At 56.4% G+C, this 25,322-nt stretch overlaps 4 protein-coding genes across 4 annotated transcripts; 2 read left to right on the top strand and 2 right to left on the bottom strand.

Moving 5' to 3' along the window:
• Positions 1 to 248: 248 nt before the first annotated feature.
• Positions 249 to 4,248, bottom strand: BESB_048060 (uncharacterized protein; the record flags this gene model as incomplete). The annotated part of the gene is made up of 6 exons (XM_029363257.1): positions 249 to 549; positions 1,002 to 1,472; positions 1,892 to 1,994; positions 2,481 to 2,523; positions 2,852 to 3,418; positions 3,721 to 4,248. 6 exons carry the CDS (start codon positions 4,246 to 4,248, stop codon positions 249 to 251), a joined length of 2,013 nt encoding a protein of 670 aa, XP_029220623.1.
• A 2,634-nt stretch (positions 4,249 to 6,882) lies between these two features.
• Positions 6,883 to 11,744, top strand: BESB_048050 (bucentaur or craniofacial development domain-containing protein; the record flags this gene model as incomplete). The annotated part of the gene is made up of 9 exons (XM_029363256.1): positions 6,883 to 7,193; positions 7,824 to 7,953; positions 8,330 to 8,704; positions 8,920 to 8,980; positions 9,408 to 9,468; positions 9,854 to 9,966; positions 10,476 to 10,527; positions 10,916 to 10,969; positions 11,621 to 11,744. 9 exons carry the CDS (start codon positions 6,883 to 6,885, stop codon positions 11,742 to 11,744), a joined length of 1,281 nt encoding a protein of 426 aa, XP_029220622.1.
• Positions 11,745 to 14,143: 2,399 nt separating this feature from the next.
• Positions 14,144 to 14,820, top strand: BESB_048040 (uncharacterized protein; the record flags this gene model as incomplete). The annotated part of the gene is made up of 2 exons (XM_029363255.1): positions 14,144 to 14,305; positions 14,680 to 14,820. 2 exons carry the CDS (start codon positions 14,144 to 14,146, stop codon positions 14,818 to 14,820), a joined length of 303 nt encoding a protein of 100 aa, XP_029220621.1.
• Positions 14,821 to 17,387: 2,567 nt separating this feature from the next.
• On the bottom strand, positions 17,388 to 21,252 carry BESB_048030 (putative cyclin 4; the record flags this gene model as incomplete). The annotated part of the gene is made up of 6 exons (XM_029363254.1): positions 17,388 to 17,990; positions 18,309 to 18,715; positions 19,127 to 19,587; positions 19,749 to 19,939; positions 20,273 to 20,440; positions 21,028 to 21,252. 6 exons carry the CDS (start codon positions 21,250 to 21,252, stop codon positions 17,388 to 17,390), a joined length of 2,055 nt encoding a protein of 684 aa, XP_029220620.1.
• Between the last annotated feature and the right edge of the window lie 4,070 nt (positions 21,253 to 25,322).

The following is a 25,322-nucleotide window of genomic DNA, read 5'->3' as shown; positions in this document are numbered from 1 at the left end:
CCAGTCTTATTTCTACATTGACCTACATCAGCCCGCCTTATCAGAACGTACCGCTCACGTGGTCATTCCCTCTCTCGGATCAGACTGTCTATATATAAAATATAAAAATGAATTTTTCTTGAGCCGACGGCGGCCCATTCAGCGTCCCAGCCCCTTGGGCGTGGGCGCTCCGCCACGGAAAACTGTTCGTTAAGCGGAAACACGTCTTCTGACCACGTCGACCTCCAGTTTGTGTGCGATTCCTCGTTCTACTCTGTTGAAAGCGTCTCTTGCTGCTGAGATTGATCCTCCGGCGTCACTGGAGTCTCATCGCCGGCCTGCTTGTTGTCTTCTGAGGTGGCCTCTTTACTCCTTTCCTGGACTTTCTTTTCCTCTTCCAGCTCCTTCTTGGTCTTGCACAGCGTCGGTGGTGGGGCGTCAAGTGCCCCTTCAGCTTGTTTCTGGCGGAGCCAGTCAAGGCCCTTGGCGTCGCTAAAGTCCATTGTGTACTTCGTCAGATCAATGCCTCGATCGCGCCAGAACTGAATGTTTTCCTGTCGTTTCTTTTCTCTGCATATTGCACACGAACGCCAGGCACGCTCGACCTTTCGCAGCCATTTCTCACCTCAGAGTAGTGAGCCCTCACAGGCGAAATGGAGAGAGTCACTGAGGCACGCGCCAACCCGACGAAAGGGGAACGAAACAAAAAGAGGCCGAGGCCTCGAGGAAGCCTTAATCACGACAACCTTCGCAAGCGAATACTGACAGAAGACTGATGAAAGGGGAAATGGGAACCCGCAGAGCGCGAGAAGTTCCCGGTCACTACGGTGTCTCTGAAGTCCGTTAGGGATCGCCCGTTTGTGGGTGTGACACGGTGCAAACAAGTCTGTGACTCATCACTGGGCACTGCCGCGGAGCCTATCACTCCTGCTATCCGCCAGCAGTAGGCTGTCATTCCCCTGAAGGTGGTGTCCGTCTTGACAGTACCAGCAGTCTCTCGACGTGGTGTTTTCTAGACCTACCGGTACTCGGCGAGCTGAACTCTGTACAGTTTCTTCGCCTCTTCGTCATCCCACTCGGCGACAGGCTCCATGAGCTTCATGACCACCTGCGGCCTTCTGAGGGTAGTCCACCAAACTTTTCGAAAGAAGTTCAGCTGCTTGTCCGTGTAGGGGCCTCCCACGGGGGGTTTTTTGAAGTTGCGCCGAAGCGCGTTTTTCTCCCTGCGGGTCAGCCGTCGGCGCTTCCCGGCGTCGCCCCTGCCTTCAGTAGACCCTTCGCCCTCACTCTGCACGGTCTCCGCTGCGGGGCCTGGGTCGTGCCCCTGCGCGGGTTCCTGGCCCCCTTGGGCTCCGGCGGAGTCTGTGGGCGCGTCTCCTGTGTCGTGGCGATCTCTCCCAGGCGGATAGTTCTTCACTGACTTCGCATGCACGACCTGATACAGCTCCAAAAACTTGGCTAAGAGCTTGTGGCGACTCTTGAACATGAGCAGTCTGCAGCTCAGAGCGGCATGCACACCGGCAACGCGCATCTGAAACTGCTTCTTGCCTTGGTGTCAGAGTGACATTTGTGAGGCAACCGGGCAGCTAATCGCCGCGCACGCGACCTCCTCTCGTCCAAACAAGAAAGCACTTATCACGGCTGCCCCACCCCAGCTAGATGCGTCACTCGCGCCCGCGTGAGCAGTGCGCCCTGCGCACCAAATGCCTTATGGCGGGCGCCAAAAACAACGTGAGAGGTCGCTGTCGGGCGCGCCGCCGTTCTCATGGGCGCGGGCAGGCGACCGCTGATCAGGGGGCTAGGACGTTAGGCCGCATCAGGCCCGCAAACACATTTGGAACGAAGCGATAGATCCCCAGGTGACTGCTCAGCAACTCTCCTCCTGCGCGCACGATGCTGCACAACGACGAACCGTGTTTTAGTGCGAAGAATCTTGCAGGCCTCCATCCAGTCCTCGCTGTTCACAGCCCGCGCGAAGGCCTCTGTCGCTTCGAGACGCTCCAAGCGCGTCGCATCTGAAGAAAGATAAAACATTACGATGCCGAAACGCGCAGGTTAGCGAAAGCGCGAAACAAAACCGTCGCATGCGTGCTACTGGCACGAAGAACACAGCATCTTTTTCAAAGGTATCTGATGCGTCTCACTCGAGTCGACACCAACGCGAACGCCAGCGGCGGAACAGAAGCAGATCAGTTTGAGTTGGTCTCAGTGAAACTGATATGCGCGTACCTCGCGCGAGCAGGCGCACAGACATGTGGCAAGCCTCAATGTACGCAACTTTCGAAGACTCACAAGCTAAGCTGAGACGATCCCTGGGCCTCCGGTGACGTATCACTATCAAGAAGCGAAAGCCTGGCGCGTACGAAAAAAGTATTTTTGCATTTCGGGAGTCAGGTAGCCAGTGCGGGCCTGTAGATGCTCGTCCTATGTCTTTTGGTCTCTCAAGATGTATGACATCTAGGCGGCGCGGGCATCAGAATGGTGCAGCACCGGATACTCACCTGGCGGCGGCTTGAGGTACGGCGATACATCCTCAACTTCCACCTGCAAGAAAAGACGAAACAGACAGCAGCGGCGGGCGGTAATGGAGACCAACGCATAAGGCTCGTGCGAGAGCCGAGAAGGCCCGCGCTCGGGTTTGCGCTCATAGTCGGCAAACCTGCTATCAGACAAGCGCCTTCAACGCGTAGGCCTTGCACACCCGGCATCGGCAATGAGACACCCCTCGAAACCCACAGAGCCAGGAGAGACTCAGGGAACCAGTCGCGTTCGGAAAATGTGAGCGCGGTATGCAATTCAGGTGATTACGCTATGAGGATCCCTTCCCGCCTGTCTGCGCCCAGGAGTCCCTCTCCATGCGCTTTCCGCTGACCGTGGCTCTCTGCTGGTTCTTCCTAGGCCGTTTGTCATAAGGCTTGAGAGCGCCATGCTCCCAAAGCGCCTTGTGGATAGAGTGATACAGGGCGCGCACGCGCAACCCTGCCTCTTGCTGCAGGCCGCGGATCTCTGCTGCCGTCTTCTCGTACAGTCGCTTGAGCAGATTCGCTTGGGTTTTCACAGCGGCCTCCGCTTCCCGGCGCTTTCGCCTGTCTGCCTGCCGCTCTCTCTTGTCTCTGAGGGTCGCTGCCCGGGTCTCCTTCTCGGCCCCGCCCTCGGGGTCTCGCGCCCCCGCGGGCCCCGGGCCCGAAGAGGAGAGGCGGTCCAGCTGCGCCTGGATGTCTTGCGCGTCCTGATCAGAGAAGGACTCGGGGAGCGCGCCGCGATAGGCGTTCCACGTGGCCTCAATGCGCTGCTGGAGGACTGCTTTCTCCTTCTCTTCGATGACGGTGGCAGCGAACTGGAGCAGTTTCTTGGCGTCCTCGATGCACAACACGAAGCGGTTCTCGCGAATAACTTTCCGCACGGCTTCGTAGTTGCCTTGTTTCAAAAAGTAGTGGACCTGAGCAGAGGACAGCAACACACACCTGGGTGATCTGCGACCTCTGAAGCAGGCTCGAAAACACGTTGGGGGATCGAGCCAAGAACGTCATCCGTGTACTAAAACCAGGTCAGGCAGCGCCCAGCCACGCCTTTCAACGCGCTTCCGACAGGTTTTCTGCATGACTACAGAGCGCACACGAGCGCGAGCCCGAGCCAGAACCTGAATGTGGAGTGTCGGGGTGTTGTGCGTAGCTCATATTGAGATGGGCGGGTTCCAGCTGGCACGCGCCAGAGTCCGCGATCGCCTCTGCGGACACTTACCTGTTTGAGGAGAACTTTTTTGTCATATATGGGCCCGTACAGGTCGTCGATGAGATGGAACGCTGGCGGAACTGGAGCTCTGTGCACCGGAATCACTTGCCGCGTTTTCTGCTTTCCCGCGTGCTTCGCGACGATGCGGGCGAGGCGCGCGTCCTCGAGGCTCTCGGGGGGGTCGACCGCAGGCTCAGGACCGCTGAGGAATTCCTGACCCGCGACGCGCTCTGTGTCGTTCTCTTTCTCTCGCTGCAGCTGATCCTGCAGTTCGCCACGCAGGTAGGCCTCGTGAAGCCGCTTGAGCTGCTCAAACTGCTGGGGTTTGAAGGTCATCGCGGGGGAGATTTCGCGGCCCTGTTCCTTCGCGATGTCGAAAAGAATCGGCAGAATCTCGTCTGCCTTCTCCCGCAGAGTCGTGAGGTAGTTCACGTCCTCCACGTTCGCACGACGCAGGAGCTCCTCGTAGACCGTCGGCGCGCGCGGCGGGCACAGCGACTCAGGCGTCGGGATGATAGGCATCACGACGCGCACCATCCCCAGCGAAGACGTGGAGGAGACACCCACAGAGGCAGCCCCAGCGAAGCCGACGGCTCCATAGCCCGGGCGAAAACGCTGGAGGCCGCGCTCACGGCGAGCACACACCGCGAGCCCACGCGGCAGACGAAATGGAGGCGCCCCACTGCCCGCGCTCAAGAACAGAGCGGGCAAGCGCCGACCCGCTCCGCCCTGCGCTCTGCGCGACGCGCAGCGAGGGGCTAGAGAGAGAAAGGGTCGCGCCGCTTCGGCGGAAAACGACCGTGCAGAGCTGCTGGAAAAACGCGCCAGCGGCGACGAGACAAGGAAGGCGTGGGGGGAGCATCTTGGCTGCTGCCATGATACCCCCCCCCGACCCGCCCCGATTCACTCGCGCGTTCGAACACCCGAGCCCGAGCGAGCCACGTCTCCTGAGTCGCTGCATGCACTGCGGAGGCCATCCAGAGGACCCGCAACAACCCGCTTCGCCACCCTCTGCGGCGCGGCGCGCGAGGAAGACACTCCTTCTCTGCAAACGCCGGGCAACTCCTGCGTGCGCAGCGCGTCGCGCGCGTGAGCCACCGCGCCTCTGAAGACCCGCACACGGCGCAGAGAATGCTTGCCGGGTCGTTCGACAGAGTTGTCGTGAGAGCGCGGGTAGCGTCGTCGCCCGTGGACGCCGCCAGGTACCGAAGCGCCTGGGCCTTCGCGGCGAGAAGGACGAAGAAGAAGAGGCAGAAACCGTAAGGCGACGCGTGAGTCGAGGGAACAGGAGACGAACTGCACCCCTGTCCCATGGGGGACAGCACCCAAAAGACGAGGAGGAAAGCAGAAAAAAGACACGACTTCTGGCAGAAGAGTCGACACAGAGCGAGTCTGCGGAGGTGCGGAAGCGCGCGCAGTGACAGAAGGCCTCCCGCTGCAGTCTTCCACCGAGTGACCGTTGCGCCAAGTGTGTAAGATGAACGACCTGGGGAAGGCGAAGCACGAACTTCTGAGGCAGAGAAAGGCGTGGAGGCAGGGGACAGAGAGCAGGCATCTCGATGAGAGGAGGGAACGGGCAAACTCAGTCGAGCTTCGGAATCTCCAAGCTCCCTGGAAGCGGCGACGGGGTCGTCAGAGCATCTCAGCGGCTGCAGCGGCCGCTGCCGGAGTGGTGCGTCTCTGGAGCGCGCCATAGTTCTTGAGTTCGTTGCGAGAAATGTATCGGCAGGCGGCGAATACCAGTCAGCGATTTGATGGCAGCTCGCCTGCTGGTGCCGAAACACTTGCGCTACGGGCCTGCGGACGAGCAAGGAGTCTCTGACCGTCTCTTGCACCTGCGAAGAGCTGCGACTCCATCCTTGGCGTCCCTTGTCCGCATGCGCAGACGCACGACACGCGATCACTGCGGCGATGGCATGCTTGGCGAGCCTCGAAGGCGAAAGCGAAGGCGGCTTAAACTCTGGTCCTGACTCGGCGTCGATACGCAGTTGCGGCCGCAGCTTTTTTCGTTCGGAAAGGGGCAACGGGCTTTGTGGCAGAAGCGGTGGCGGGCGCGGTGTGCTCGCCCGGAAAAGACCGCAGGCTTCTCGTGTGCGTCCCGTGGTGCTGGGTGGGAGCCGCAGCGTCTCGAGCGTGAATGCGTAGTTGTCGGAAACGCAAGTCAGCAGGAAGTAGAAGTCGACGCAAGAGTAGCACGCAGCAGCCAGACAACCGTGGATATTGGGGGCCGAGAAGTCTCCGCTCAGAGGTAGGAACAGTTGTCACATGAAGACACACCACCGGCGACAGGGTGGCGACCTTCACTTCTCCGGCGGAAAACAGATTTTCTCGCTGAACATTCTACGGATGGAAAGCAACGGACGCAGGGGACGCGGGCGCATGCATGGATCGGAACGAAAGCTGCCTTGTCTTGATGCGGATGACGAAACTGCGCAGTCTCGACGCGTGCGGAAGACAGCAGCGACCCCCTTCAACACGAAGCGTCGAGAACTGCAGGCAAGAAAAGGATCACACGGCAAAAAAAAGTCTTTCACGCCTCCTAGAGACGGGTAGGTCACCTGGATTTCATTGTGTTGCCCTCATTTTCCCTTGAAACTCCGTTCCCGTCTCGTACTAGTCTCCGATTGACTCGGTCTCGCCCGAGCTTAGCTTCCTCAGTACTGCATGCGAGGTTGCATGTGTACTCTGCCGAGCCAGACAAACTTGCGCAGACAGACAGCACGCGCCCAGACGTCGGCACTCAAAAACTGGCCGCTTTCCGCGTGGTCTACGACTTGGCTAAGGTCACTGGATTCTTCTTGATAGGAGGTGTCTGGCTTCCCTGTTCAAAGCTGGAAGGAAGGCATTCGCGCACCGCTCGACCGTGATAAGACCGCCTAGGCCGGCGAGGCCAAACACGTGTTTTCGCCTGAACCGTTTTGAGTTTCCGCGGCCTCTTTGGCTCTCTCGATTGACTGTCGAGTCGTCGGACTGGTCTTTAGTCACTCCTTTCTTCTGAAGCCGTGTGCGCCTTAAGTCGTCGCGGGTTTCCAGCGACTGCGTGTGCGCGCGTTGTCGAGATATCACCGTTGTCGTTTTTAAGGCGCCTTGGCTAGTTCCCACTTTTTCAGTTGACTGGATCTGGCGTTCAGGAACTGGATCTATGTTTCGGGTTTTTTAAAATCCTTCACGATGGCGTCTTCTCTCCTGGACATGAAATTCGGCAGCGACACCGAGGACGACGACGAGGACTACGCTGGGTCAGCAGGGCCCTCCGAGGGATCCGCGGAGGAGGGTGACGAAAGCGACGACGCTGCCGAGGAGGCCCCAGGACAGAGTGGGCGTCCGAGTGCGCACGCATACGCTCTCTCCGGCGCGTCGGCAGGGCTCCTGCACTGTGGAACTCTGCAGGACACCGACGACGGCGAACTGACGGCTGGCAGACGCGCGCCCGTTGTCTCGTCTTCGGCCAGACGAAAGCGGCTGCTCAGGGACAAGAAAAAGTACGTCAGGGGCGCCTGGCTGGCGCGCGTCTTTTAGAACGGTTGACGCGCCTGCATGCAGGCAACTGGCTTCGCTGGTTGGGCGCGCCTCCGACTCTTCGCGGTCGTGTGAGGCCCGCGGCTTCGGTGTCTATCAGTTTCAGACACGCCGCCCGGGCGGCATCGTTCTGCGTTGCTTCTGAGCCCTCGCGGGGGAGGGGGGGGGGGGGGGAATCTGCGTCTCCGCGTCCTCTTTCTGTGGATTCCGAGTCTACCGCCTAAGCCGTAAACCGCTGTCTGCCTGTGTGAGGCGTTCCCTTCTGTCAACACCCTCTGCGCTCTTCGCGATCAGGTGCCCTTCCAGTCTCAGTTGCAGTGCGTACAGGCGCAACGATCGCGAGGTTGCTGACTGAAGTGCGATCTGCGCGTCAAAAGAACAAGGCCCTGCCACGCAGACACGTCAGAAGGTGGTTTGAGCACTTCTTTGTTTTCCTTCCACTTTTCCGCGTGCCGCGTGGTCCATACTCGACTGTATCTCTCTTCACTTTGAGCCGAGAAACGCAGCTCGTCCGCATACCCCGCCCTTTTCAGCCCCCCTCCCTTGGCCCTGATGCGTTTCGCCTGAAGTCTGTTCGTGTGCCGCGCGTTCAGTCAGGAAGCTAAGAAGCGAAGCAAGGCGACCAAGAAGGCCGAAGAGGAGGCACGGAAGGAAGAGGTCTGTTCCCTCTTTGCAGAGATGGAGGAGGAGTCGCGGCAGGCGCTGGTGGCGTACAACTCGCCGGTGAGTTCGTGTTGCCGGCCGCGCGCCGGGGACTGCAGCAGAAAGGGCTTTTTCCGACTTCGGCAAATACACGGCGAATAGAGGCGAGTACCTCGGCAGGGATGCGGTCAGCGTCTGGACCCTAAACCATAACACGAAACGAGCGCGATCGTTGCGTTTTTATCGGCGTGTGTATGCATTTAAACCATGTAGCTAGATACGTAACCCGATAGCTTGATTGATCATTTGGGTTGGTGTGCTCCGGCGCTCGCGTCAGCAGCCCTAAAGTGTCGAAGTGGCATAGGCGTGGTACGCTTACGCGCGGCTGCCCGGCTTCTCGCCTTTCTCTGGTCTCCGACGAGCGGCGTTTGCTGCTTATGTGCGTGCCGCCCCGCAGACGCGGACAGACGATTTTCTGCTGCAATTTCATCGGCGGTGCCCGCCAACTGGCGAGAAGAAGAACGGGACCTGGGGCCAGCTGCAGCACCACCTTTCCATAGCCGTCTCGGCTCTCCAGTCTTGTCAAAGCGCCTCGGCTCATCTTGCCGTCGATTCCGCCAAGGAAGCGAGCCCTGAGCCCTCCGCGCGGCAGTCAGCAGCAGCCGCCGCGCCGGGCGACGCGAAGGCGGCGCCGTCGCACGAGGAGAAGGACGCTGAGGAAGGTCTCGCAGCCGGCTCCGACACACGCGACGACGACGCACAAAGCCGCTCGCAGGCGTCGTCTGAGCCATTGCCCTCCGGTCGGGCCTTCAGCGTGCGCGAATTTAAGCAGGTATAATGCCTCACCAGGCTCAGAGCAACTATTCTGAGTCAGTAATTCAGAATCTAACGGTACTAGGATATAGGAGATCGCGTTAGCTGGGCCTGGAGGATGTCTTGCCGCAAGTCGCGTGCACACAGCATGCAGCGTGGAGAGGAGGGCTCGGGTTTCAGATACGAGTCTCCACGCGCAGCTGTCGTCGTTCTGCGCCTCCGCTTCCGTTTCAGAGATGCCGTCGTCCGACAGACGCCGCCATGGCCAAGATGCGGGAGGAAGCGATGCGCAACTGTAAGTCTCTGTGCAGACTGGCAGTGCGAATCGGGTTGGTTCTCCCGGAGCTTCCGTGGCGCCGTACAGGAGCTGCGCGACAAACATATCAGCGAACTCTCTTTTCTCGCGAGCAGGATGCGTGGGAGGAGACGCAGAGCTTGATGGGCCTGAAGGCAGCCGTCTATGGGGTCTCCTGCTAGCACCATGGCCGGTATCCGACAAATACATGTGTATGCCTGTGTATGCATTTACTGCAGATTGTGTGTATGCGAGCTGCCGTGCGTCTAGCGCTTCTGTGTGTTCCCTGTCCTTCCCGAGCATGGAAGAGTCAGTCCTGTAGTCCCAGTGCATGCCGAGCTGCCGGCCGCCTTCGTGCAGGGCCTCTTCGTTCTCAGGGTCAATCCCGTGTGTGTGATCTGTTTCGGCTTCTGTGCGGTTGCCTCAGTGGACTCGACCGGAGAAATTACTGTGAAGAAGATCGTTCAGTTCGCCGGGAAGAGTGTCGAGTAAGCTGCTGGGATCCGCCTCCAGTCAGGGGCGCGCGTACCCACTGAAGCAAGCGAAATTCGTGCGCGGCACTGCATTCACACTCGTTTTTTACATTTCGCCTGAGGCTTTGCAGTCGGAAAACGGAGCCGAATGAGCGAGGCTAGTCTTTCCCATACGTTGCTGCCTTCGCAGGGGGAGACAGAAGAAGGCCAAAGCCTTCTTCTGTCTCCAGTTTCAGGGCTCATCTTCGTGTGTCGACCCTGAACCCTGGACGGGCGCCGGACACATGTCTGGCATGCACCGAGAATGGACTTTTGACGGGGGTCGGGCACTCACGGTTTCGGTTCGTACGAAACTGCTCCTCCCATTTGGCTTTTCCGCTGAGTCTTTTCCTGCGCGCAGGATCGAGGTGCGCATGGAGGCGGCCTCGGAGCAGTACCAGAAGTTCTTGCAGAAGCAACAGAAGACGCAGCAGCTGGGCGGTCAATTTGCCGAGCTCGACGGCCTCGTGTCAGGTGCGTGCACCAGTCTTCGAATCTATTCCAACGACGTGTGGTCTATCCTCAGACCTCCGTTGGAATGCAGTGAGAGATGTGGCTCGAACTGCTTGGCAGGTCTGCACGTGTATGGTGTATTGCTGGCAAGCAGTTTGTTTCGATAGTGTGACACAGGTTGATCGAGTGGAATCTGGCAGCTGTTGTGCCGTCGCCGTCCTAGGGGAGCGACGCAGTTGAGCATGCATGCGAGTCTGTCAGCGGGCGGTCACGCTCCGCTCGCGCCGCGCAGTCAGGGGCGATTCTACGGAGGTTGTTTCTCCCTTATTCCCGGCTAGACAGGGGCTTCCTAGTAGCTGACTCGCAGAGGAAACGAAGTGTGAGTTACATGTTTTCGCCGCCAATGGTCTGCTCGCTTTAGCGACGCAGGGAGCCTCCGAGGGCTCACAGGCGGGCGGGGCGGCCTCACCATGCATCAAGCTTCCAGAGCCGAGACTTCGTGTTGAGTTCTGTCGCTCACTCCCCTGCAGCGCTCGACGGCCCCTCGGCCATCAACTCGGTTCAAAAGTCGCAAGCCGACTGGTGAGTCCGACTGCGTGTTTCCTCTTCCGCATCCTTCGTGGGGCGATTAAACTCTCCGTCAGCAACACGCGAGAATTTAGACTCTCCTAATGTACAGCGGATGCAGATCTCTCCGTTCGGACTGCGTTCGTGTCCACACATGTCGATTCGTTCGTGTGAAATCCTAGCAGGCCAGTCAATACTAGGTCTCTGCTCTCGGCTGTCTCAGCTTCAAGCGAAGCTGTGGAGAGCTCGGCGACGTGGAACGCAGTCAGGCGATTCACGTGTGTATGAGAGCGCCTCTTCTTCGTGGAGGCGAGCCGCGTATCTCAAGCGGCAAAATTCATCGCAGGGGTTTCCGAAGGTGTGAGGCCAACGATCACTTCTGTCCGTGCCGCTTTTCTCTCAGGGAGAAATTCAAGCGCGACAGAGGTATCGAGGCGGAGCTCAAGAAGGGTCACGGGTAAGTTTCTTTCGATCCACAGTCCCGCCTCAGCCTGTGTTGTGTCACCATTCCTGACTTGAAGCGTTCGCGTAACGGTCCGTTTTTCCTTAGCCGCAGCTCTGCAGTCGCTGCGCGACGCGCGGATTTGCTGAGGTCTCTCGCAGTATGGATTTTTGTGGCGACTGAGTTCGTCTTGCTTCTGTTGCTTTTCGTACCGACGATACGTGCACCGCACCCGTAGGCCCTCAGTGGCAGTCACACGTAGCACAGCACAGGGCAATGAGCTATTTAGTTCTAGGGGCTCCTGAGGTGCTGTAGAAAACAGGATGCGTTTCAGGCCGCCAGAAGTGGCTGTCGCCTTTCTGTTGGAGCACCGGCGATTGGTTTTGTCTGCTGGTTACGCGGGTAGCCGGTCTGAAGAAAAACCCCGCATTATGTGGCGTGCTGAGCTGGGTACCATCTCGCGTGGAATGTCGCATTCGTATAAAGTGTAATTTCTCTGTTTTTTCTAGAAGGTAGACGCGGAGCGTGCACGCAATCGAGGATCGGCTGCTGTGGCACTCTAGCTACCGTTTTCTTGACAGCAGAGTACATTATTGTGGCAGTCCACGCACTGTTGTCGTGAGGCATAGGGGGAAGCCATGCATGACATCGTGTGTTTGTTTTCAGATATTTGGACAAACAAGCTTTCCTCGCGGCCACCGAGTGGCGTCAGCACGAGCAAAATGTGGAAGTCCGCCGGCGGCTGCAGCTTCAGCAGCAGATGTCGCAGTCAAATTCGTCTCGCAGTTGAGACGGAGTTTTTATTCTTGTATGTGTAACCTCGAGCTTGTTTCTGTTACTGAGAAGGCGAAGCGGAAATCTTCTTCTGTTTGGAAAAGCTGCCTGGAAGGAGCATCTCATATGAGTCATATACACACCGGTTGCCTTCAACCGGCCACCGCATCTTCACAGTAGTTGCTTACCCCTGAATGTAAAAAGCTCAACAGCTGCAACACTGTGTTGCGCTTGGGAATTTATGCACGCGATATGGTCTGTGCCGTGTGTGGTGGCGTCTATCTCGAGACGAACAACGCCGATACTCAAAAAAATTCAACGAACTGATCCTCGCCTCCCGCAGGTGTGTGTGGTGGAGTAGAAATGGACACTAGCTACTGAATGGAGGCCTGCGATAGTCTCTACCATCTAGTGTCTGTGGAAGTCTGCTTTATCGAACGCTTTGACCAATGCTTCCAGCGGCGCCCGCGCGGAGAGGTCCCTCTGAACAGGGCTCTATTGTTGTGCCAGCTTGTAGGCGTCGAAGCAGGAACATTGCTTGCAGCAGCTGGGTCTTCTTTTTTTAGTTCAACATGTATCAGTTCTGCGCACGACTCCGCGTTAGCGGGTACACTGTCAATAGATACTTTTGGCAGTTAGCGTGGCAGGCAATATTTCTGGGAGCAGCTTGTGCATTGATTCAAAGGTCACGTGATTCTGAGACATCGTTAAGCAGGAAGTCTAGCATGAACTCTGAGACGCTCAATGCCGTATGTATCTCAATGTGAAGCAGAAGAGTGACCAAATCAGATGGCACGCAAAGGCCACCTGGACGCCACAGAAGGTTTCCGCGCTACAACCCGGACCCGGTCACCGTGTGTAGGGGGGGGAAAAACTCAGTTTACGGGCTGGCTTATTTTGCGTTCGTGGTTGCCACTGGTGTATTTTTTTTGGAAAGATCGTGATGTGATTCGCGATTGCATAAAAAGCTGTGCACCTCGTGAACTGTGCGGATCCGTGCGCACTGTGTAGATTGCACCGCGGGCACCGACTGAAACGCATTATGCTAGTCGAAGAGGGGGAGGGTGTTTTGAGTCATCGGGCCGCTTTCAGCTTCCCCCTTCCGTGAAAATTTTCAACGTCTCCCTGAGGAGCGTAGCTGTGTAAACCGAAAAAGCTATCTTTGATTCATTTTTTGACAGGTGTGTGGACAACTCTTTTTTAGGCGACACTCCGTTTTCAGCTACTTATTGATAAGCGACTATAGACGGGAGTTCAGGCCCCCAACTCTCTTGCGTGGACCTTTCTACTATCCATACGTTTGCGGGGGCTTTCTGCATGATTCCAGTCTCGCATAGTCACGTGAATGAGGAACCCGTGTGTCTTTGCCTTGGCCGTAGGTAGGTGATTCCACACAGACGCCTGCGGAAGGTCTCGATATTCGTCACACAGCACTTCCCCACAAGCCCAGTATTCACCGAGTCCAGGGTCAAAACGAAAAGCGTACCTGCGGGGCGAACCCCACTCGTTAGCTTAACGCGTTCTGAAGTTGCGAAGTCATGCTTGAGAAGACTCCACTATCTACCGTTGATCCGTGTCTCTAAAAGCGGTATAGCACCTGCATTGGCTCGAACATAGAGTCTCCTCGGGAGTGGCTGTAAGCGCAAGCTCTTGGCAAGTGGATTCACTCGTTTGCCTATAACTCTCGAACCGCTTTGATCAAGCGGCCAAACCACTGGGCGTTGCATGGTCTACATATGGCAAACTCTCTCCCCCCTGCGCACGAACGCGTCCCGCCAGACAGCGCAGGCGACACGCCAGACCTGTCAAGGACAGGGTCGGGTTCGTGTATGGCGAATGGGGACATCCCGGCAAGCACTCAAAATAAAAACACTGACTTGACGCGTAGCGCAATCGAGAAAGCGTTCCAGCTTGTTGATGGGAATGGCTACGGTCGCATCATGGCAGAGTAAGAGAGGCGACGGCGAATACATGAAAAAGACGTGTCTATAACTCTAAGAGAAAATAGGCACTCCAGGCTTCACCAGGGCTTTCATCATTCTATGTGTCCCATTCAGACGTAGAACGGCTGTTGAATATTCGTAGCGGGGTCGTTTGACTGGCTCTTACACCATGCACACGCATCCGGTCACAACAGCGGCAAGTTGGAGCAAATCACTGTCACCGAGCGGTACTCGACGGCATGTTGTTTTCATAGGGAGGCGCCTCACCTACTAAGGTACCTTGGGTTTTTCCCGTCTGAAGAAGAGGTAGCCCGGCAGATCCTTCCACAGGTAACCGCAGCGAAAAGCCTGCACTGATGATAATCAGGTCACAGACCGATCCCCAACCGCCGACTGGATCAGTTCACTCAGTCCAAATAGTTCCCTCACGAGACACGTGTGTCACGACCCTACACCGGGCTTTGCCAGAAGGATGCTAGCCTTCCCGTTTTCCTTTGCACTGTCTTCTCTCAAGCTCCAAGCCGATAGCCCAGGAGAGGTTCCGTTCGACAAGTTCGAGGAGGCGGTGTTTGCGTTTGTAGCGGGGAAGGTGTATACTCCACCGGACCAGGATCTTCTCCTGGCGGCGTTCACCGTAAGGGGACTTCACCAAGCACATCTGCGTTGCGTGCGCCGGTCTCAGAATGCATGTCCATAATCCCTGAAAGTAGAGAACCCGTACAACGGGCAACTGTTACGGCAGGAATGCTGGCCAGAGAATTTTGTGCAGAATCGTGCAAAAGGTCCCGTGACAGTCCCGCGTCGCCAATTGTTTCTCCGCAAAACAGCAGAACAATGGTCCTATTCCAAGGCATCAAAGCACTGGTGGTGGTGCGCAGACCCCGCCACGTATCGGAATACTCGTTAGCTAAACGTCAAGAGAGAGCCTCAACACGGAGTTAGTGATGACTAAACGCGCGAATTCTTGCTCACTGAATATGTCGCATACGGGGGGGCCCATGTGAGCAGCTTCTCGATCCTGCTCGTACTGGATCTGTGAGCGTCGAGGCCCTTCGTGAGTTCCTAGGAGGACCGCCAGACGGACTTTCCAGCGAGATGGATGATTTCATTGACTACGCGATGGCCGAAGGGCTCATTTCTGATGAGTAAGAAGCCCTGGAGCGGCCAGAGAGTTCAGCCGCGGCGCGTGGCGACCGAGCAGAGGTGTTCGTATGTGGTCCGTCGTTCGTAGCACGTAGATGGATGCTCCAGGCGGCGACGCGAGTTCAGGCTCGTAAGTCTCGCTTTCGTGCAAGGTACTTTTGGGAAACGCCCCTGAACCCTTCGCAACAAGCTTAAGCAGTATAGTTCTCAGGAATTCGCACCTCCCGCGTTTCTGACCGTCCGTCTCTCGAAGCATACGCCGTGCAATAGTACCCGATGTTCGTACTTGCGGGCCGTCTTCACGCCGCGATTCTACGCAGAAAGTCCATGTCACCACGTATGTACCACTGTTTGTCGCTCCCTATTTGACTGCGGAAGCTTCCCACGTTTTCGCTTCGATTCGTCATGTCCACAGGAAGTTTGATTACTATAATTATGCCAGGAGGACTTGCCGGCAGATTGACTGTCATCTGAAGACTGCCCTTCCATCCGCCTGAAACATGGCCCTCCCCCTGATTGCTGAAACACCACTCCAGCGTTTTGGAACTCCGGCATATGCCGGAGTTCCAAAGAGCATTTGAGTTCAGGAGTCTCTTCGAGAGAATCTGCCGGGCATACGTATCGCCATGCCGGTGCGCACATCCGCGCTGGTGATGTGGAAAGCTTCTCTTCTGAGGCACGGGGCCTTTATGTGGAGAACCATGATATGATCTGAGTACAGTCTATGAGGTAGACAGCGAATGTCACCGGTCGCTTTTCAGCCAGCCGGCAATTACGGTCAGGAACCGATTCCAGACATAAGAGAAGAGGCATTTACGCAACGCGTCAAATATGCGGACCTGGCCGTCCTCTCCTGACAACAATAAAAGGCTGACTGTCAGGCACCGCTGCTGGCTTTCAAAATCGAGTCAGTGCAGGGACTCACTGCGTTGTTTTGTGTGACTGAAGGCCTGGGAACCTCACGGTCCACTTCACTGCCATTCCCACGCCATACCTCCGGTTTCCCATGCAGGAGCGCAAACACCACTCTTCTTCGTTTCGCGGTTTACCGCCGTCGTTTCAAGCTCCGGCCGCGTCCTCCCAAGTGTTCCCCTTCCCATTTTTCGATGCCAGTGTCTTTACCTTTGGGATGTTTCGTCACGTGGTTTCTCTCACCACAAAAAATAGCTGCACCTCGTGGAACTTGAGATGCCACAACCGGACGGGTGCCCCGGCATTGCAGCACCAAGTAGTGGGATTCACCAGTCGAAGATCCGAGGAGTTCACAAGCCTCCAGCGCCCCTGGAATTCAGGAGATGCGGTCCGGCATTGGTGCCTCATGATTTGCTCACGTGCTATATCCAACGATAAAGTGAAACCTGAGGGAAACCGCCCGCTGGATCACCTCTTCCCGCGTGTTTTGGCATGCATAATCAGGGAGGTAACGCGGTGTCCGCACCACCGACTGTGTTGAGATATCACATGGACAACAAGTCTGACGACGCCAACAGCTGCTTTACGCGGCGCGTATGACGATGTGCAAAGACTTCCAAATGAGAATAGCGTGAACATGTGCAAGATATAGACGAAAAAATTACTCTAGCCTGAGCACTCCCCAACTTGCCAGACCGCGGAACCCGGTGCCCGAAGCCTGTCCGCCGCAACGGTCGACACGCCGCTGAGTCGGAGGAAAATAGAAACTGTCACCTTTTCAACTACATTAGCCACATCTGCTTTCATGTGTACGCTGAAAATCGAGGGTCGTTCAAATCGCGCTGCGGTTGCCGACAGTCGTACGGTGAAGAAACCGGGCACGCGCTAACACATATCTGTGCCATTGGACCTGGCTTGGTAATTCTACGTCGTAAAAATACAGTGCTTGCTACGTTTAGTAAGGATATACAAAACCGCTAAGATATGACATACTGTACGATCTCAACGAAGCTAGCGCTGCCTGTGCTACGCGACGAACGACTGTGTAGAAGCCAACTTTCAAGAAACGGTTTGTCGGGCGGAGACGCCGAATGGCTGCCGTGCTTTCCAGTACCGTTGCTCTCTCTCCGAGGGCCAGCGCCATCAGCCTAGCGTTTTACGACAAGACGTTTTGCAGCCTAACAGAAAGAGGAAAGGGCACGAGAACTCAAATACCCGCAGGTCACGCTGCCTCTCTGAGGTGCCGCTCGAGCTGACTGCGATGCAGGCAGGAACTCCGCGTCATGCACCGCATCTCTGCTGATACTTCTCTCTAAGAGCATATTCTATTCTCACACCGAAGGAGAGGCAATGGTCTGAGTGCAGCGGCAGTTGAACCCCGCAGTGTGATTTCTCGATTGGCTGAGCATGGCCGCAACAGCGTCTCTGTATACCGATTACAACAACAGCCCATGCAGGCATGCTATCGCGAGTTCTCATGACAAGACTACCATCTCTTCACCTGTAGCACCTGTAACCGTCCGATCCTTGACACGCGAGATTTACGCTCTCCCCCGACATTGTTTCAACTCCTTTCTTCATCGTTTGTACACACACCGAGTTGCCTCGCGGTCCCGATACGACTGTGTCAGTGCGACTGCTCCCTGCCGCTGCGCCTTTGGCTAGGTGGACGGCCGCCTGCCGGAGGAGACGCCAAACGCAAAGAAATGGACGCAGAGAGGCGCGTTGTCACAGACTGAGCCGTTTTTAAAATCGACTCCCTGGGCATCTACCGCCTTCCCGATCGCGGTGGTGGCTGCCCCTTCCGTCCTCTCTGTCGGATCGGTGCGGCCCGCTTCGGCTGAAGCCTCCGCCAGACGACAGCCCGTGTGGAGCTGGAGGGTTCGGCCGGTTGAACTGCCGCGGCGTCCTCTCCCTAGACTGCGAGTGCGATCGGCGTCTTTTTTGGCTGCTTGAGTGCGAAGAGGCGTCTCCTCCAGCGTGGCTCGACCCGCCGTCTCTGCGACGCGACGACGAGGAGTGACCACGATGGTCTGAATCCCGCGCCGCCGCATGCGAAAACCCTGAAGGCCCGTCCGCCGACCCATGTCCACGGCGACTGCCATTCTCGCGCCCGCCTCCACGTTCTCGCTCCCCCCATCGGTCTCGCCCGTTGCTGTCTTCGCGTCTGCTGTGGGGCCGCTCGCGATGCCGTGAGCTTCCTTCGCCGCGCCCCGAGGAGCCTCGCTCTGGCGACGACCGGTGAGCGCTCGATTGCGACGACTCTGCAATCCAGCCACACGACACCGCCAAAGACAGAGTTGAGATCGCAAGACACCTCGTGACAAAATGGGCTGCTGCACAACGGAAGACACCTGAAATCCTGTCAGTCACCCTGCGATGAACACGACGAAGCGACATGTGAACACAAAGCCGGTAGCGGCGGCCACAACTAGCCTTGTGTCTCTAGAGGTCTGCCACGCACGCATATTAGATGTGGTATCTCCACTGAGCGTCCATACCGTGTATGCTTGTGCAACGATTAACCATCCACATGTATCACCCCTCCCCCTCCCCTCCTCCTCCCCCCGCTTGCCCCCCACACCCCCTGCGTACGCACAAACCGCGGCGACGTGTGCGCGCACGTTTCCTTCCTTTTCGGACGCGCCTCTCATCCAACCCCCCTGGAGAATGTCCTCACCGTGATCTTTCCTATCGGATTTCTTGGAGGACGCTGCGTCCTCGTCCCGGCTGCCGCCTTTCGCTCTCGTGGTGCTGTCGTCATTGTTGTTGCCCAGGCTTCCGAAGAACAGGTAGCGGTCAGCCGAAGAGGCAGCTGGGCCTCGCGAGACGGCAGCGAAGAACCCAGAAGTGCCCTGCGACCCTGAAGCTCCTGACGCCGAGCGCTCCTCGCTGTTGCCATGGCTACCCTCCGCGGGATCTCGGCCCTTTGCCTCTGGCTCGCGGTCGCTCGCGTGCTCATGGCGCTCCGACTTGTCCGTTACATCTGCTGAGAAACGCGGAAAGAAACATCAAGCGCGACATTCAGGTGAGGCAACGCAAGGTTCGCCGCCGATAGGCAGCGTACTGTGCTTTCGCACAGCCGCGCGGATGTGACACAAACGCGAAAACAGAACGAGCGCGATTAATACCACTCGAGCCCCTCTGGAGAAAGTCGCCGCCCCACACGCCCTGTAACGCAACGCGCAAGGAGCCGCAGAATCAAAAACCACAGCGCTTTGACCCTAAACTCCACCTGGCAATAGCGAACGCAGCCACACTTAGCAAGCCAGGGAAAAATCTGGTGCATGTGTATGCACACCCCACCACCCAGAAGGGTGTATCGTAACGGCGAGTACCTCCTCGCCGTTAGGATACAATATTCTCTTTTCAAGAGCGAGACCAGCTCTCCCCACAGTACCTTGACTCTGCTTGGGCTTTGCCACTCGCTCCTCAGCTGTCCCCCCGGCTGGGCCGCCGTCTTCACTTTTCACGTGGCCTTCTCCGTGGTTTTTCAGCTCTCCGTCAGCGTGGGCGGGCTCGCCTCCCTCGAGGGCCTTCTCAGTGCTACCGGCCGGAGCACCCGCACTCGCGGCGGACGCGTCTGCAGTTTGTTTTGCAGACGGCCGCGCGTGCGCCACGGGGCTTGGCTTGGAGGGCTTCAGCGGCTCCTCGGCGAGCTTCACGTAGGAGGGCAGCGGGCGCGTATACAGCGAGAGAATCGCGTCGCAGACTTTGGTCACGTCCTCCCAGGAGACGTCAAAGAGATCGTGCCAACCTGTCTCTTGCGGCAGCGGAATGCCCAGGTCGCACGCGGCCAGGAAGATGCTTCCGACGGCAATCACCGCCGGCTGGACTTCGCAGCAGAGCGTCGTGCGCATGCTGCAAGCGCGAGGCAAATACACAGCACACATTGACACAGGATCATAAAGCAACGAGGCGAGAGTCGTTTGCTTCTCCGCCCTGGCCTCCGGCTCGCGTGTAGGATTCCCCACTGCTGTCTTTCTCCCTCGCGCCTTGCCGTCTACGTCTCGTGCTCCTACCTGTCGTTGAGGTAACCCCAGGCGCGCTGCGACAGCTGGCTGGTGGGGACGAAGTTGCCTTTGAAAAGGGCGTGGATATACTGCAAAATGTAACGGTGCGGGTGCACGAGCGTCTGGGAAACCATGAAGCCGAGCTCTCTCAGAATGTACCGCTCGCACCGAAAAACGTCCATCCGGAAGAGTTCGTATTCCTGAAAAAAACACAGAGAATGAGAGGACCCCGTGCACACGGGCCGGAAACGAGTAAAACTGGGCGCTGGAACCACCCGCCGCGCACACTTACAAAGGAAACGCCGCTACCACTACGAGGCAAGGGGCTGTAAAGACAAGCAGTGAGCAGAGACAAACCAGTGAGCAGAGATGACACTGTAAGCAGAGATGAAACTTCGAACAGAGACCAAATGGCAGCGACCCATGGCCTCGAGGAGCGAGGAGACGACGCAGCGGCTTCGGCGACTGCATGCAGTTGAAAGAAACGAGCCATAATATATATATGATATTGCGCGCCGAAGTGTACCACGAACCTGAGAGTCCGACGCAACGAGGAACTCATCGAGATTATCTTCGGAAAGAGCCTTCTCGGGGTTATCCTCGAGTTGAGAGAGGAGATGGATCACTCCAACAAGATGCAAAACGCGATGCGGATCTTCTTCCAACTTGCACGCGAGTAGCAAAGCGGCTGTCGCGACGCGCTGTAATACACAGACGACAGAAGACAACACAAGACACGTGCAGAGAACAAGCTTCGCGTGCTTAGACAAACCAGCTGAAGCGTCCCACACAATACCGACCGTGAACGGGGTCACAGCGCCCTATACACCTGCTCAGTATCTATACGTATGTGCACGCGTGCAGAGGAAGTGCTACAGCAAGCTCATAAAGCCTACGATGTGCAACCTGCATACACCGCCGGTTAAACACTAATTGATCGGCTCCGACAAATATACAGGCATATAACGAACAAAATACCAGCGTATACCTTATTTTTCAAATCTACGCTGGATACCACTATACTTGATGCACTGAACATGATCGTCATGGAAAGCACAAGAAAACTTGAATCCGGAAAACAAAGACCTTGATCTAACGCGACTCTCTCTGTATAGACATATATGTATATATATATATTCATATGCATATGTATCTCTCTCGGTATGTATATTATCCCAAACCCCTGAGGCGATGGATGAGGACTGCATAGAAGATAGGGACGTCTGTCATAGGTGAAACAAGAGAGGAAACGCGCGCACGAGCAGTCTGAACTTCAGGGGATACGTACCCTGACGTCGAACTGCTTCAGTGAGCGGCGGAAGAAGAAGCGATGCAGAATCGTTTGCGCGCTGGCGATGGACACAGCTTCGAGCTTGAGGAGGATGCCGGCCTTCTGAATGAGGTGGCAGCCATAGACGCGCTGCTCCCTCTCAACTTCCGGCGAGAGGCCATCGCGGACCGACGGCGGACACTTCAGAAGCTTTTGAGGAGGAAGCACGATGTGGTTCGCCATCTTCAGAGACAAGCGAGAGACGAGCGCGTCGCCGCGAGCCAACGAAGAAAAAGCCGAAATGAGGCGGATGGCACACGGGCGGAAAGGACGGCGAACGAAGCGGGAGACCGCGAAGGAGGCGAGACGACAGCGAAAGAGAAGAAGTGCGCGGCCTCAGACGAAGGAAAGAACGACGGCGCCGAGACGACGAAACACTACCGAAATGGCAACCCCTCTGTAGACAACGACGACGGGGGCTCGCAAGGCGGCGCAGAGACGATGACGAGAGAAGAATAAAGGCAACCCGAGAGACAGACAAGGAGACGTCAATGATGGGTAAGCCGAGACAATGAGGGTTGTGTGACCAAGAGAGCTGAATACGGTAACGACGCTACGCGAAAGGCAAGCGAGCTGGTAAGAGTACACTAGAAGAAACGAGTACCAAAATAACGATCCGGCAGGATATGGGTGTCCCACAAGGTAGACAGCGACAGCGTTTGAAACAAACAGGAGTGGACGAGGTGAGAGACTCAACAGGGAAAACAAGACAACAAGAAGGAACCTGGAACGGAACCGATTTAAATCGGCAGGCCTGCCGCTGGCGTTTCTCTATGGGCGCAAAAGCGTGGTAACGCGGAAGATATTCGGGCCCTGAGGACAAGGCGGCCTCAGATCAGGCAAAGAAGCAAAAAGAAAACTAGCAGAAAGGAATCGAGGCAAAAACCACGCCTAGAATTCACCCCACTGTTTTCCCATCGTGCCCGAACACGCACGGCGGACAGATGGCAAGGAGTCAGAGAAGCCAAGGCGGTCTTTGAGGGTTTCATCACCTCCGCAGCAGGCTCGTAAGTGAGGCATACGAATCACAGCGGAAGGGACAAGCCGGAAAAAGCTGCGAAAGCCTGGTTCCATGTAAACACCGTCTCCCGTGACAAAGCTCCGTGGCGCCACTCAGGCGAAACAGGGGTCGGACGAAACTAACGCAGACGCCGAAGAACAAAGCACTTGCTCCAGGCGCTGGAAGAGGGAGAGAGAACGGCAGAACATGAGAGAAGAAACGGGGGACTGCCGCACAGCATCGCCGCGCTTTTCGCCGCGGATCCTTGTAGAGGGCCTGAGCTACTCACAGAGCAGCATGTTCCCTTCCGTTTTCATTGGAGCCCTACGATTGTGTTCCATCGGGAAGGATCATGAAGCATGCAAGGTAGTGCCACGATATCGATGCATAAGGCGAAAAGGAAATAAGTTAAAAATGCCCAGACGAGAACAAAAAAATCGCTCGCGGTGTATGTTCGTGGGCGGGATTCGGTAACGGTGACGGCAGCACAGGAAGCATGCCCACGCCTTGAAAAAGAAGAATAATGCATACCGTGATAACAAGAGAGAAGGAAACGAAAGGAAAAAGTTGTTTTGCACGTATTGGAAAGACGTAACCTTGTACAGCAGCCTTTCCAGCGTTTGACTTGCGCTGCTCCCCATGTCCGCAACTGCTGCAATGACTTGCATTCTACGCGACCTGTGCATGCGCTCGACTTTTTCGTGATCCATGCTTGTCTGGGCTGCCACGGTCGTCGTATGGCTTTCAGAAAACAGCATTGGTATATTCAGTTTGCGACTCTTGCAGATCAGCCCATGCATACAGGACTTTCCACCGTCTTCGCTGTTGTGTAATACTGCTAAGGGGGGGCGAGCCTCTCGCATGTATGTAGACGTACCAGGTGGTTTTCCTCATCATTGCGGGATGACAGGTTGTTTTTCTCACCACTGCGGCACCACAGAGAAATGGAACGGCACAATAAAAAGCATACAGTCAGGAGAGGGTAATCGTGTCTGGGGTGGAGGCCACGGTGTACTGCCCGTGTCCTGAAAGCTGGTCTCGAACATGAAACCTTTTGGTTGACTGGCCTTTCCGAAAGCACGCCGCTTGAATGCTGGGGTAGGTATTCAGTGGTCAGAAAACGACAGATGTCACTCGTACGCGTGCTGAGGGGCTCTAGGGGCTTTTGGAGAGGAAATAAAACGAAGGTAGGTAGGAAAAAACCGTTGAACCACGGGCTCGGGCACAGCTAGCAATAAACACGCTGCGTTTCTGAAGACCTCCTTCTGTGCGCTCCTACTGCGGACCTAAGCAACGGCAGACAATTTTTTGCGCCGTCATCACTGTGTGAAAATGCATCCTTTCTCAAGAGCACTTTACCAGCACCCCCCTCAGATATCTACACCACACAAGCGTCTCAGGCGCGTGAGTATGTCTGACTAGTGCAAGTAATGGGCGCATGTTTGGCTAGACACTTGACCCGGAGTGGCGCAGCGCAATGAAAATATTTACAGGATCTCTCGCATGCCGTCTGACTGGGGCGCTCGTTGGTTTCGATGGCTCGTATCGCTGTCCTCGTTTCATGGAGCTCTTCTTTGATAAAAAAACAGCGAGGGTATGACCTCCAGACACAAAGATGTACCCGCAAACAGGGATCCTGCTGCTCTTCTTAGCGCATTGACCTATCCGCTGCCGGTGGTGAGGCGCATTGCGAGAAGACGAGACCACCACTAGACCTCCCTGATTTTTGTCAGTAGGAATGAACTTGTGTACTAGACTTTCTTACTTGAGTGTTTGGGGTTCAGTGGTCCTCTTGCTATTCAGTGTTCGCTTCAATATTTTTCATAACCGCAAAATTCTCCCACTCCCGCGGTAGCCAGAGTTATGTATGTGGTTGATCAAGTGTTTGCACAGCGGTAATCTGCCCAAAAAAGGCAACACGTCTCGGAGTAACCCGAGACGTGTGAGACATCCTCCTTGAGGCGCGGCTCAACCCCAGTAGGAAAACAGACGTCGGAGCGCAACCGTGTCAGTAGCAGACTTGCAAGGTGCCGAGGAAGAACCATATTTGTGGAGAGTCATGCGCTCGGTTTAGGCGCTGACGGTGCGGTTGACCCAGCACTGGATTGATCCCGGGTGTCGTCCACGAAGCCAAATTAATCGCACCCGCCAAATAAGGGATTCGGGAGAATGAATGGGGACGCACCATCTATGTTGGAACTCCATGAGACTTCGGCTCTCCCCCTCCTATACATCTGACTATGCCGGGTGTGCTTCACTCGCGCTGCCAGAAAGGTGCATTCCTGACAAAAAAATGGCGTAGCCTCAGTCACTAATCTACCGCGAGCTCTCGAGGACTTCTGGGCAGTAGATGGGTTGATGTGAGCACTTCACTTCTTGTAGCTCTCCTGGACATGATTCCACTTATTCCCTTTTCTAACCTAAACTTACAGCGAATGCTCAGGGCGTGGAGCCATCCAGCCGTTTCCCCCTGCTTTCCTCCTGTACAGGGATATCATCCGCGGATAACCTGGATTTTTGCTCCTGAATGCCACTTCTTCAAGTAGATACACACAGCTTGAGCCGCCGAGCACGTGTGGTGAAGAGTAGGCGGCCGCTTTCTTCAAAGGCCATGGGTATCCTCTGTAAGCAACAGCTGGCTCATTGAAGCGGTGTCATCGCGTCCGCAGGGCCTGATCAGCCGAAAGATTCGCAGGAACTGCCAGGCATTGACTCTCTAGCAGTCCTCTGCCTTAATGTCTCAAAAATTCAGGGTTTCCCTCCGGCTGCTGGCAAGCCTCTGAGGATGCGCGCACAGCAGAAGGGGCGGCACCACACCAGAAGTTGCACGTAACTCCACGAAAAGGCCGGCCGTTCTCCCCTGAAAGTCTCCGATAGCCGTGATTCCATATCAGACGAAAATAGTGTGGTGCGGCTGAACTTCCGTTCTTGGTTGGACGCCGTCCGCGACCACATGCACGTCTGGAAAGCTGGACGGTGCATGCGCGGAGAGAGAGTCGATGCAAGACAACCTAGAGGCAGTTTTATCATGACTTGTACTACGTATGCCGCTCTGCTCTTACGTGTTTTCAGATCCCTTGCGTGCGCCTTCGTTGTACAGAATCTCTCCCGTCGGCGGAAGAATTTAGCGGGGCCGTCGGTTCGTTCGTCTTTCCGTGTTTGTTCTTCTTGTCACGTCTCGTGCACATGCGCAGATGCGCTTGCTATATGCGGTTTGACAATCAAGAGCGGCACAACCGCTCCGCGCTAAGAA

Source organism: Besnoitia besnoiti, chromosome III (genome assembly GCF_002563875.1).
Source record: "Besnoitia besnoiti strain Bb-Ger1 chromosome III, whole genome shotgun sequence".
Lineage (NCBI taxonomy): Eukaryota > Apicomplexa > Conoidasida > Eucoccidiorida > Sarcocystidae > Besnoitia > Besnoitia besnoiti.
This window is presented reverse-complemented; position numbering and strand designations above follow the sequence as displayed.